The 13,830-nt window shown below is 35.3% G+C and overlaps 1 protein-coding gene across 5 annotated transcripts in view; it reads left to right on the top strand.

Annotated features, from left to right (window-relative positions):
* Positions 1-13,830, top strand: part of LOC141341227 (plakophilin-4-like) — a 104,778-nt gene that overhangs the window by 9,789 nt on the left and 81,159 nt on the right. For 4 of the 5 annotated variants that reach the window (XM_073846376.1, XM_073846377.1, XM_073846374.1 and 1 more), the window contains exon 2: positions 10,097-10,212. In XM_073846376.1, coding sequence (XP_073702477.1) covers positions 10,102-10,212 — 111 coding nt within the window. In that variant the 5' untranslated portion in view covers positions 10,097-10,101. Of the gene's footprint in view, positions 1-2,246; positions 2,454-10,096; positions 10,213-13,830 lie in introns of those variants that run through there. The other variant, XM_073846375.1, reaches the window with a different exon arrangement.

Here is a 13,830-nt window from a genome sequence, read left to right as displayed (position 1 = left end):
TTTTATTATTGATAAGTTGCATTTGCATATGTCATGACAAACCTCTGTTATTAATAATTTGTTCAAAAACCTTACTTTTCTAGTTGCAGATGTTTTGGGGTCACTAAAATAAAATCGTTTGTTTAAGAACTGGACTATGCTAGTGAACTCGAAATACTTTTTTATTATTATTATTTGCAAACTGCAAGCTTATAAATTATTATTGGCAGCACTAATACAGGTAAAATAAGATTCAAAACTTTTTTTCAAAACAAATTTTGTGATCATATCGCCAAAACCATGTGCAGATGTAGTCAAGAACAGGTCTGGACAGCAGAGAAACACAGCCTACTTGCCACCCACTCACTCAGCATGTTAAGCATATGGGATGTTTTACTGTGTTGTAGCAAACACACAGATAATGATAAAGAAAAAGTATTGCATTAACTGATATAATGTTAATATACCAACCTATTGAAGTAGGGGAGAGTGGGGACGGTTGCAACACTTTTTGCATTTCCTTTAGTTTCTCAGAGACTGTTTGTATTAGAAAGCCGAAATTTTAATACAATAAAGTCAGCTACTCACCCATATTGCTGCAACATGTGTACATATTATAATATACGTACACTTTACACTTAAATAGACAAAGTGAAATGTTGCAACCGTCCCCACAATAGGGGACAGTTGCAACATTCAATAAAATGTAATGAAATCATTCTTAAATATCATTTTGCAATTTCTTTATTTTATTTGTTCACAGTCACAGTCTTCAAGAAGGTAAATTGGCTGTAAAAAAACACAAAGAATAGTAAATGAAAAACATTAAGTAACAAGTAGATTTTTTTACCTATTCACTTTAAAAAAGGAGAGATAACTAACTATTAAAGGGGTTCATTAGTATTATCATTATAAAATTGCAATCATGTAATGTTATGGCAAGCTTTTAAATCAATATTGTGGTAAGGGACAGCATGTTGGGATGGTTGCAACAGTGTGTCCCTACAGTGATAGCCATGATAAAACTGGTATATTAGCTTGACAACATATCATTGGCACAAGCTAGCTATGCCTATTAGAAACTAAGAACGCACTGATTAAAATGTTATGTTTTTACAATTCGTCACACAAACAGCTTAGACACTATGACCAAAAATCTCATCTTTAAAAAAAAATTATTTTTTTGCCAAGACAATGATTTTGGGTAGAAGGAATGATCACATGTGACTGATTTCTTCCAGGAAGTATGAGGGGCCAATAAAGCATGTGCAGTATGAATATTATCACTGTATCTTATTCCTGCTTGAAGAAATAAGCAATGTTGCAACTGTCCCCACTCTCCCCTACTAATATCTGTTTTGAACCATTGTAATACACTGAGAACCACAGTGTCCAAAAAAAGAAAATAATTATTTATATTAATTCCCTGTTATTCACCCTATGTAGTACGAACACTTAATTTTAACCAACTGCCAGGTGTTTACTGTAGTGTTTTTACAGTCTTAAATTAAACGTTTTACTTTGTCTTATGGCTTATTAACTTATGACTGTATACAGGTAGTAAAAGCCATCTAGTGTCTGAATCATGTCTGTATTGGATTTTTTTATTACTTAACAGAGATAAGAAATATCACCTCAAAAAGCTGACAGTGCCATATTGTGTAACACTAAAATTGAGGCCATTGTGTCAGATTTCTTAGTGAATGAGTGTGATTAAGGAGTGTGTCTGTGTGAGGTGTGTCTCAGTGTAATTTCTAGAGTGTGCAAGTTGTAGAAACACTCCTTTATGTACTGAATGACACAGCTTCCTGTGTAAGGTGACTTCAGGCCCTGCCCATGAAAGGTTAAGCACTATTTGAGTGAGCCTCACACAGAATGCACCAGCCTGCTCTGTCCACAGAGGGAAGAACAGAGTGGTAAGACCGGCTCAGAGTGGAAGAATTTAAGGGAATCTTTGAAAAAATATATATATATTTTAGAACTTGTAAAAAGCTATTTTGTGTTGGACACTGCTGTGTTTATTGTAGTTTTCGAGTGTGGGTGTGCATACATGTTGGTTTCTCTTACTCTCTTTCTCTCCCTTTCTTCCGCCCCCCCCCCCCCCCCCTTTTTTTTTTAAAGCGTGTTTTGTCTGATGCAAACTGGAACATTTAGAGCTGGGATCCATTCCAAAGCCTCTGGGTGTGTCAGACAAAGTTGAATGTTTTCAGCTGTGCCTCCTTCAGTGTTTCTTTTCCTCAATCTGTCCTGTGGAAAGTAAAACCTTTGCGAAGGCTAATAAATGCTCCGTATCGGTCCATGTACAGTCTAGAGGCATTACCCCTCATCTCAACCTCCACATCCTTATGGCTTATTCTCAGTTTCTTCCGTGTACCTCAGAGGAGTTTGTGGGAATTTAAATCATTTTGCTCATTACTGGATTGCTACTGACGAACCTTTCTGGATTTGTGAATCAAATAAATGCCGCCCTTCAGGTAGCTATTCTTTTTTTCTTACATCAGTGTGCACGTGTCTCAGAGTTTATTGCCTGGCGCATTTTCCTCAAGCTTTGTTCTTATGGTCGCTGCTGTAGTAATGCTGGTTATATTATTTTCTTCTGAATTGTCACATTTCACGAGGAATTTTCCTCTACTGATTTTGTTTATTGAAGTTGGAAAATTGATTGACTGTGTAATGAGAGCTGAAAGGCAAACACTGACTACATATATCACTTTTATAAGTCGATATGCAATTTGAGAGAAGCAGTTAAGCATTGTGTGCCTGTAGGAATGTTTTCCTGTGTACGTTTTTGTGAAGGACCCGTTTAAAATGTGTTGCATTGGGATTGACCAATATGACTTTTTTTGAAGGCTAATATCTTACAGCATTACTATATCATTACTATTTTCCCACAAGTGAAGAAATACTTTCAACATTATTAAAAGTAATTATAATTATTATAACCAACAGGGCACTCATTATTCCGATTAGTCTCTGCACACTTGGAATCATATTTTTTAAAAGACCAGAGAACACAGTGAATATGAACATAATTATATAGGAAATAAAAAGAAAATGAATAGAATAGAAACAGCATAGAGCAGGCTAATGTTTTTTTTTTTTTTTCCTAGTTTTTCAAAGTCTGGATTTCTGTCTGTGGTTGTCAAACTAAAGCATGTTGTGAGTTGCATCGCTCGCTGGCCTAATTCTCCAAGTGTCAAGAAGTCGGGCAGTCATAACATGTCATAAACATTAACATTAACATTACACAAAATGTGCAATGGATGCTTTGCCAATGCAAACCGATAAATGGTGTTTATGTGCGTGTGTTTCTTAAAATGAAAGCAATGGATTGCTTCAAAGAAGCTTCACAATAATAAAAAAGGAAAACAGGATAATCACTTCAATTATTTGTCAAATTATGTTGCAAAGAAGCAATAAAAATCCAATATTGTCATTATTCAGCTCAAGTCAGTTCAGTTCAGTTTTATAAAATTGAATAAAATCTATTTTTAAATGTCTGAAACATATGTGGCTATGGTGAATTAGCCTAGAAAGTCACTCTGCTATCATATGCTTCATATCAAATCTGAGGATGTTATCTCTAGACTTAACTTGTGTCAGATCCTGCTGGAAAAGGATCAAGGTCCTTTCGGTTTCTGACTGCGGTGCACCATCAAACGTGTTTGCGATTACGCCATTCTGACGCTTCTACTGCCACCGGAGCGCCGCCGGCGGTCCGCCGACTCATTGCTATCTGGGTAACTGCATGCCAATATCAAAATGATCGAGGCTGCCAATCAAATCAGTGACTGCGAGCATGAATTCTAATGTGATGTTTCAGTAAAATACGTATTTTAGTAAATATAATTGTTAGGGCCGGGACTTTAACGCGTTAATTTAGATTAATTAATTACACAAAAATAACGTGTTAATATTTTTTAACGCATTTTAATCGCACTTAGTTTTGCACTGCGGAACGTTTCTCACTGGATGAGAATTCGGCGGACCGATTATACTGGAGCACCAACTAGCGTTCAGACCAGAGCCATATTCATGGGTACCAAAGACGTCACTTCCGCTATGCTCGCCGCCATATTTGTGTCCGATATGACAACAGACACAGCGCATCTAAATGAGATTTAATAATAAATTGAAATAAGAAATTACTTTTTACTAGTACTTCCCACACTGTGTATTTGACTTGATTGTATGTTTAGGACAAAAAGTATAAATTATTGTGAACGTAGACGCTCGATGAAGGCTTTAAGACCTTGAAGAATCCTGGTCACTACTTCACAGCGAACGGGACTCGCGCTGACGGCACTAATTCCCTTACAGTCCGCGCTTAGATTTCGGCAAATTAGTTTTGGCGAATGCAAAACAAAAAATGTGATTATTGAGCATAAGCCCAACATCCAGCAAGCCAAGAAAACATAGAATTTACCTGAGGGAAGACGTCTTTCACGTCTTGTGTATTCCTAAACCTGGATCTCATTATTGAAGCACAAATTCAAGCACCAAAAGCATGAGATTTCTTTATTTAAAATATGCATTTGTATTCATTCAAGCTATATGGCTGCAATAACATTTTAGTTTAGTTTATTACACCACTTGTGCAGCCAGTCACAATTCACAATGGTACCATTTACTCGGAACGATGGTTTGTGTGTAAAATTTTTAGAGTAATTGTACATAAATAGTTTTAGCAAAACAAATATGATTATTTTTGAGAACCTTTTCACATGTATATACTTTACTGCAGGCGTTGCAATGACGAACGCTATGTAGTACAATAGTTTAGCGTTTATTATTTAATTTTCATAATTCACTAAACACCGCATAATCTAAAACACCTTCAACTATAAAACACTCTTGCTCTTAAGCCAAATACACACTGAAACAAATAATTTACGGCATCTGGATGTACTGTAAGTCACTATTCTCTGCATTAGCACTGTTTTGAACTTGCTGTTCGATTGCTTTCTTGTTTACTAAATCTTTGGACTCACGAGTTGATCGGTTCAAAATGATGTAATCGCAAAAAAATGCTTCTTTTCATTTTAAGGCATTATTTTGGTTATAATGTACTGATTCACAATCTTATTCAATAATTAATTATTATTCCACTACTCTTGTTGTGCCGAAAAAAACACCCTTGCTGTGAAAAGCACCTTCGTGAATGACACCGGTACACTAAAGGCTATACTGTATGCATACCGACCCACTTCAAGCACTGCTGAGATCGAATAAAACTGTAACTAGTTTTTTTCTGATGATTGTTGTTTCAGCTAACAGAATAACAGATCCCGGGCATATTGTATCCTTGTTCTGAACATTCTGGGAGTTTTGTTGATCTTCCTCTGGTAGTTGTGGCTGCTGTGACCATAGACTGAAATAGGTAGCGCGGACACAAAAATGGCGGCGATAAAGCACAGTGACGTCACGTGGTCCCTATGGATAGAAAGAAAATAGAAAGTTTCTCTATGGCTCTGGTTCAGACAAGCTGCGTCCGTCCTAAATAGGTAGTATGTTTGAAAAAGTATTCCAAAGATTCCCGGATGGTCTACTAAACGATCAATGCAAACTCTAACGGCTAATATTGCCCACAACACACTGTGCCGTTTACGAGGATTCGATTAGAACTGCAAACACGCATAAAAAGTGTTAAAAAACTACAAACATGAAGGATATGCGCGACCAACGGACAGGTAGAAAAAGGGGTTTGAGTGATAAATAATCAGTGTGTAACCTGATAAAAAAATATTTTTTAAATGTTATCCGCGTTATATTTCATGTGCAGCAACATTTATAATGATAGGTTTGGTCATTAACGTTTAAAAGCATAATTAAGCAAACACAAGAGCAGAGTTCTCGGCATGAAAGACTCGTTAAAGAACGTGCCTCTTAATTTCTCTCTAATACGGTATAAAATTAAATTAAACTAAATGTAGATAATGTTAACTGTGATGATTGACAGGGCAGTTTAAACAGTGACAGGATTCAGGTAACTAAGCAACAGAGCGTCAGTTAAAGAAGCAGTTATGACCACTGATCTATAATAGAGAACTTATTATTATTATTATTATTATTATTATCATTATATAGATCAGTGGTTATGACCAAGTAGTATGTCCCAAAGCTTGCCTACTATTCTGCTACACACTCAAAGGTATGTACTTTTCTTCACAAAAAGAGTACATACTTATAGGGCATAGTATAAGTAGGTGAATTGGGACGCAGCAAAACAAACCACAGTGAACATGGACAAAAAAGCTGATGGGACCGCTTTGGTTGGCCCTGTGGATGGGAAATGTTGTTATAAAAAAACGAATGGATGGAAGCGTCGATAAGAGCATGGTTGTGCGCAAGCTATGCAACAAGGAATTCGCATATCACTGTAGCACATCGAGCCTATTGCTACACTTAATGGCAGTATTGCACTGGTCTGTTGGACTTGGTTGAACAAAAATAAACAATATTTTGTTGCTTAAGCTTATGTATTCAGTCATTATTCAATGGTATACTAAAAATCCATATAAAAAAAACTTACTTCTCACTGTTCTCAGGTCAAATATTTATATGCGATTAAAATGCGATTAATTTCGATTAATTAATTACAAAGCCTCTAATTAATTAGATTACATTTTTTAATCGAGTCCCGGCCCTAATAATTGTACTTCTTTCCTGCTCCATCATGCACACCCGTCAAGTCTTTGAAATTGAACTGTGATTTGACTGCTGATAAATCAAATTGTTTGCAAAATAAAAACCAGGGCTTTGATATCAGTCAAATCCATTGGAAATTAATGTAATATAGTCTGATTGCCTGAAGCTTCTAATGAAATCGGTGAGGTTGAATGCACTGGACAGTTAGTTATACATGATTAGAACCATAAATGAATCTAGAGCTCCATAACATGAGTATTATATGTATTAGGGCTGCATATTTTTTATAGTCTATGAGTAGAGGCTTGGTCGACCAAAATTTTATTAGTCGCTTAGTTGCATTAAAAAAATCCACAGGAAGTGGTGAAGTCACGCATCTTTAACAGCTGGTCTGTGGTAATATAGTACATCGGACAGGACATCCAAACACTCACCTATCATTCATCCACCTCAAATATGGCTATTCATTTCAAAGATGTATGTAGTAGCAATTTTACATGGCAGCTCAATCTAATGTCAACCTAGAAAAATGTGCACTATTTTAGTAATGAGCATTTTGTCAAATTCACTACTAAATTACGTTTTGTTTAAAAAAAAATTTTCTTCAGAATCATGAGAGAATTGTGATCTCCAATTTATTTAAAAAATTATGATTTTCAGTTTATCCAGAATCATGCAGCTTTAGATTACATGTTTATTACAGCATATAATTCATTAAAATAGAAGTTTAATTTCAGTACAAGTACAAGTTCATATCAAAATGCACATGCATTTTGTGTTTTTCAGTTGAATAAAATACTATTTTTCACTACGTTTCCTACGTATTTCAGAATTGAGGATTTCTTTAAAAAAGTTTAAAAATCTTGTCTCGTTCTCGTGAACCCAGTCTCGCGTCTCGTCTTGTCTCGTGGGATACATGTCTTGGCACACCCCTAGTATATATATAATATGTGTGTGTAAATAAAGTCTAGTCACCTATATTTATATAGCGCTTTTAACAATGCAGATTGTGACAAGGCAGCTTTACAGTATTAAACAGGAAAATAGTGTGTCAATAATACAAAAGAAAAAAACAAAATCTTCAGTCTAAGTCAGTATCTGAACAATCAGTATCTGAACAAACTGTTACATGCACACTAGATAATATGTGATTTAGGATGCAGCTATAATGTCTCCAAAAATGCAAGACCATGTCACCATAGTGTTCTTGTTGTTGGCGAAAATGTAAGAGGGAAGCTTCTCAGGTCTGGGGTGGAAAAGCAGCTGTATCATAACAACTTCAAAATATTGCAGTGAGACTGTTTCCGTTTTAGGGCTCTGAAATTTTTTTTGGATAAAAGTATCTGTTATTAAATTTCTGTTGTTACTACAGGGGTTTTGGCAGTTCAAAAGTAAACATTAATGCTGGAATACTGTAGATCATGGGTTTTCAAACCTGTCCTGGAGCACTGCACATTCCGCATGTCTCCCTTTCCAAACACCCAGTGCTGGGGGGCCTCCAAGAAAGGTTTGAAAACACAATGCTAGATACCGAGAGCATGAATTTGTATTATTTTTTTAATTTATTTTTTAAGCTTTAGACTTTGATTCAATCCACTTGGAGGAGATCATGCATGTTTGATAGCTTCGACCATTTTTAGGACACACGTTTCTTCATGAGTTTATGTTCGAACACATGAAGGTCCGGTAGTGTTTTAAGTCCTAAAAATCCTATAAATTTAGGTGTTTTAAAATCTGTTCCGTTTTTAAAAGTTGTGTAGTGATATTCCAGCCCTTAGTTGCATGAAATAAGCATATAATTCTACAAAAGTGACCTTGTTTGTTGCCTCTGGACTCTCTTAAGGTGTGGCAAGATGGTGAGATTTATCTTTTGCGTGACGAACTTCCGTGGTCTGAGAGGCGGGACCTGCTGTAAAGCATGTGTGAAACCCTTCCCAAGCATTTATGCTGCACTTTATATTCCTAAACAGTACTGTCTCCATCTGTCTTTAAAATTGTGGCTGAAAATTGAGTGTTTAACTGCGGAGTAAAGAGGTTTATGCAGAAACATGATGTTAATCTACAAAGAATGACACCTCTACATCCGATGTGCATAGATTCATGTATGAGGTGATGAGTTTGGTTGTCAATTTCAAATTTCATGCAGCTTTCAGAAAAGAAAACAAATTAAAAAAAAATTGACTGTAATCTGTGTTTTGGTTCAACACAAAATTTAGAATTATTATTTGTGTTGGTGTGCTTACAACGTGCTCCAAAATGATTGCGTGTTAGGTGAATAGGTGGTGATCATAGGGGCTCTGGACCCTAAAGACCAATTCACACTGCACTGACAGAAGCAGAGCGATGCTGACAATCGACTGAGTACGGTATGTCACTTCTCAGACTTTTCAACAAACACTGATTCAACATGTTCACTCGGCGAAAACAAGCATCGACCAGTGCCAGCAGACGCCAACAGTAACGCACTGATCAGACTGAACTCGATGAACATGTCTGTTTCTGTCGGTGCAGGGTGAATTGGCCTTTACAATGCCATATTATGGTCACATACATGTGTTTCTGACTACCTTCTCCACCTGTATCCGCTGACCACTTTTGATCCAATAACAAAAAATGCATGTTCGTACCAGGTGTAAACTTTAAAACTACTAAATGTTAGCAAAAAAATGTAGTTTGGGAAGAATTTGTTAGAAAACATCAATTTATATTAGTTTACAACAGTGTAAATTGACATTTGCATGTGTGATAATTTAAAATTGATTTTTATTTGTTGAAAATTTAAACATTTTTGCAAAAAATGTAGTTTGGGAAGAATTTGTTAGAAAACATCAATGTACAATAGTTTACAACAGTGTAAATTAACATTGGATGCGTAATAAATAACTTTACAATGATTTTTATTTGTTGAAAATGTAAAATGTTAGCAAAAAATGTAGTTTGGGAAGAATTTGTTCGAAAACATCAATTTACATTAGTTTACAATAGTATACATTGACATTGCTTGTGTGATAAATAACTTAAAAACTTAATGTTAGCAAAATATGTAGTTTGGGAAGAATTTTGTTAGAAAAAATCAATTTAGAGTAGTTTACAACAGTATAAATTGACATTGCATGTGTGATAACTTTACACTGATTTTTATTCGTTGAAATGTAAAAATGTTAGCAAAAAAATATTTTTTAATTTTTTTTTAAAAGAGCTTCATGTTCAAAGATATATTTATATTATATTTATTGGTTCCTCATAACCCCAAATAGCTAGAAGAAATCTAAAATGCAAGCCAAACCAAAGCTCGGGTCTTAGGAGGTTAAAGATCTCTGAAAATAAGTGACAATGTGATGGAATGCTATTGTTTCTATTTAAATTAATATTTGTGCCAAATATTTATGTTCAGTGTATTTTTCATATAAACCAATTCAACCACCGCTTCTATGAGCTCTTTTAAATGTTTCAATCACTTTGTTGACAGGAGACATGCCAGCTCCGAAGCCAAGCCCAGGCACACAGGAAGGTGCCGTGCCAGTACTTCACAGCATGGAGTCGGACAGCACTGCAACAAACATCCTGGCTTCCGTCAAAGAACAGGTAAGAACCTTCTTCGCACACATTTTTTTTCTATAACATTATCGTTTATTTTTTACATTTTTATTTATTTATTTTTTTTGCCCATACAATTGAAGTCAATGGTAAGCAAAACTGTTTCACAGAAGCAACAAAGTCATAAAGGGTTGGGAATGTGGGAAAGTGTAAAGTGCTGAAATTTATTTTAGATTAAAAAGCTAAAATGTTGGGTTCCAGCCCAGGGTACTTTTTCAGGCAACTTTGTTAACCCTTTTTATTCAGTTAACTCTTTTGAAGGCATTTTTAATTTCTTCTTAATTTCCAGCGTTATTATCGACCTGATTGCACAGATAACTCTTTGAACTGAACTGAACTGGATGATGATATCACTGAATTCAGAGATAAACTAGGGCTGCACGATCAATCGCACAATGTTGTGAGGCGCGTTTAGTCAATGAAGCCAGTACTTTGATTAGTAGTAAATCTCCATCACGTGCGTTCAGCTGGAGCGGCAATTAATACGCAGAGACGTAAATCACTGACAAGCTACGCCAAATCGATTTTGAGCGCGATTTGGTGTAGCTTGTCAGTGATTTACGCCTCTGTGTATTAATTGCTGAACGCTGAACGCACGTGATGGAGATTTACTACTAATCAAAGTACTGGCTTCATTGACTAAACGCGCCTCACAACATTGTGCGATTAATCGTGCAGCCCTAAGATAAACTGCCTTTAACTGAAAATTGAGTGTTTACTGTTGTCCTTTTGCATTATTGACGCACTATTTTCCTATTTAATACTGTAAAGCTGCTTTGACACAATCTGTATTGTTGTAAGGGCTATATAAATAAAGGTGACTTGACATTTTTAACAGATTTAAGCCAGATACAGTTTTAGAGTTTTTCGCAAAAATACATTTTAAAAACCTGATATAATTTGTATAAATTAGGGCCGGGACTCGATTAAAAAAATTAATCTAATTAATTAGAGGCTTTGTAATTAATTAATCGAAATTAATCGCATTTTAATCGCATATAAATATTTGACCTGAGAACAGTGAGAAGTACGTTTTTTCATATGGATTTTTAGTACACCATTGAATAATGACTGAATACATAAACTGAAGCAACAAAATATTGTTTATTTTTGTTCAACCAAGTCCAACAGACCAGTGCAATATTGCCATTAACTGTAGCTATAGGATACAGCATTTCCCATAACGAAAACATTTATTTCAGTGAAAAAATAAATCAAAAACTCTCTATTTTAACATTTTGAACAATAGGGCTTTACAATCTTTTGCTTTTTTTTTAATATAAATTCTTGTGTTTTAATTTTTCTCATAATCAAATGAAAGCATAAACATTTATTTTATTTTTAATCAAATGAAAAATAAACCTTTTTAATTTTTGGCAAACAAACAGAGGTTTAATCAATAAATAATAATAATCATAGTATTTTTTTTCTACAATTAAGTGGTTAATCTTGTTGTTATATTTATTTTTTATCATATATATTGTTTTTTGTCAATTATTTAAATAGGAATATTGTTCTGTTTCATGTTTAACCGTACTTTTATTTTGACAGGTTGCCGTGAAGTTTGATGTGTAAAGTATGTGTGTAAAGTATGATATGATGCTAGTTTTCTCAAATGAAACGGTAAAAGTGACACTCACAGTAGCTTTGGAGATTGAGTTTATCTGTTCATGTGAGATGAAAATGCCAAAAATTAATGGGAGCATCACGCGTGCAGTGTAAAAATGCCTCTCTGCCATTCTGACATACAGAGGCAAACGGTAAATGCAGGATTCATATTAAAACGGTCTTTTTGCATTTAAGTTTTCACAGACACTAGTCCATATCGCGATTTGAATTAAGTGACAGACCAACTTTTGATTTATCAATCCAAAAATCGACGAATTTACGTGGCATTCCGCGCTATAGTAAATTCGTTTTTTATGAATGGAGTCCGCGATCCAGTCCGTGTCCGTGGGGAAACACTGGGATATTTAGAAATATACTAGCCTTCATTTCAGAAATTCAGGTACCCTATAGGTAGGTAGACCTTCTGTAAAAGCATTGAGGTGATACCTGAGGCTCGATGTGCTGCGGTGATATGCGCATTCCTTTTGTCTAAACGCTAGTTAGTGCTCCAGTATAATCGGTCCGCCGCTGAAACTCATTCAGTGAGAAACGTTCCGCGGTGCAAAATTAAGTGCGATTAAAATGCGTTAAAAAAAATTAACGCGTTATTTTTGTGTAATTAATTAATCTAAATTAACGCGTTAAAGTCCCGGCCCTAGTATAAATATAAAAAATATTTCTCGACATGAAAATAGCCACAGAAGCTGGGATGGCGTTAAACACAAACAAACAGACAGCGTTATTCAGGGATGCGACTTTTCCATATTTGTACGCTTTTCCATATTTTTCAGACCTGAGAAGTATTAACCACATGAATCACAAAATTAAAAGGATTCTCAACCCAAAAAGTTCTCTGATCATTTACTCACCCCCATGTTATTCCAGCTGTATATGGGCTATTCTACAGAAATGGTGCAAACTGCTGTCACACAACCAAAAAAAAAACACATTTAAAAAGCATTGAAAGTATTTTAAGGAAATATTAAAATAATTTTTGCATTTCATTCCATTGTTGTTTTTTAAAATAGATTTTTGATTTTGAAGTTCAAAAAATATATTTATTATAGAGATGCACCGATCGATCGGCATCCGATCGCAATCGACCGATAGGGGCGCTATCGGTTTTGATCGGAGTTCTCAAAATAGATCAGAGCAGGCCGATCAGATGACGTTTACAACAACAAACAGCCGCCAGAGCATGCATCCCACTTCTCAGACTAGGGTCTCCTAATGGACATGGTTGTCTCTACAACGCATTAACACTGAAGATGGCGTCGCCGGTATGGGTTTTTTACAACGTGTCCGAGAAGGACAACAAATTTGCCGTTTGCAAGGTGTGTGCAAAGGCGATATCCCGAGGAGGAGTGCCACAAAAGAATTTCAACACAGCGAACATGATACGACATTTGAAAGTTTCTCACATTAAGGAGTATACCGAGTTTACAAATTTAGCTTCTGATAAGGCAGAGAAAGAAAAAGAGCGTGCATGTATGTATATGGCATATTTATTTTATTTTTCCACAAAAAGCTTGTTGCTAAACTCTAAATTGTGATTCTAAGAAAGAGCCTCCTGAGAGTTAAATGTTTATTATGGTGCACATGTGTGTTTTGCACATAATAATTTTTTTTATTTTAAGATTTAACTCCTTTTTCCACAGGAAAAGTAAGGTTCATAGTTTACAAATTGTGTCAACTCTAAAAGAGTGAAATGTTGTGTTGTACACATAATTACTGCCAAAAGACAGTTTAAGATGGTAAGCAACACTTACTCTATGTAAGCTGACTCCAAGTTGTCTCTGAGAGTCTCGAGAGTGTTAAATATTGAAATTTGCCTCAACCTGCAATAAAACATGATACTTTCTCATTTCCTACTTTTTATACTAATAATACAATGTCAATGTTTGTACATGAGACAACAATATTGAAGAATTTATGGATTTGACGCTGTGATCGGTAATATCGGGATCGGCAGATACTGTTTTTGGAGATCGGTGATCG

The sequence above is a fragment of the Garra rufa genome, chromosome 8 (genome assembly GCF_049309525.1).
Source record: "Garra rufa chromosome 8, GarRuf1.0, whole genome shotgun sequence".
NCBI lineage: Eukaryota > Metazoa > Chordata > Actinopteri > Cypriniformes > Cyprinidae > Garra > Garra rufa.
Note: the sequence above shows the minus strand (reverse complement) of the source record. Positions and strands in the feature narration are given on the sequence as shown.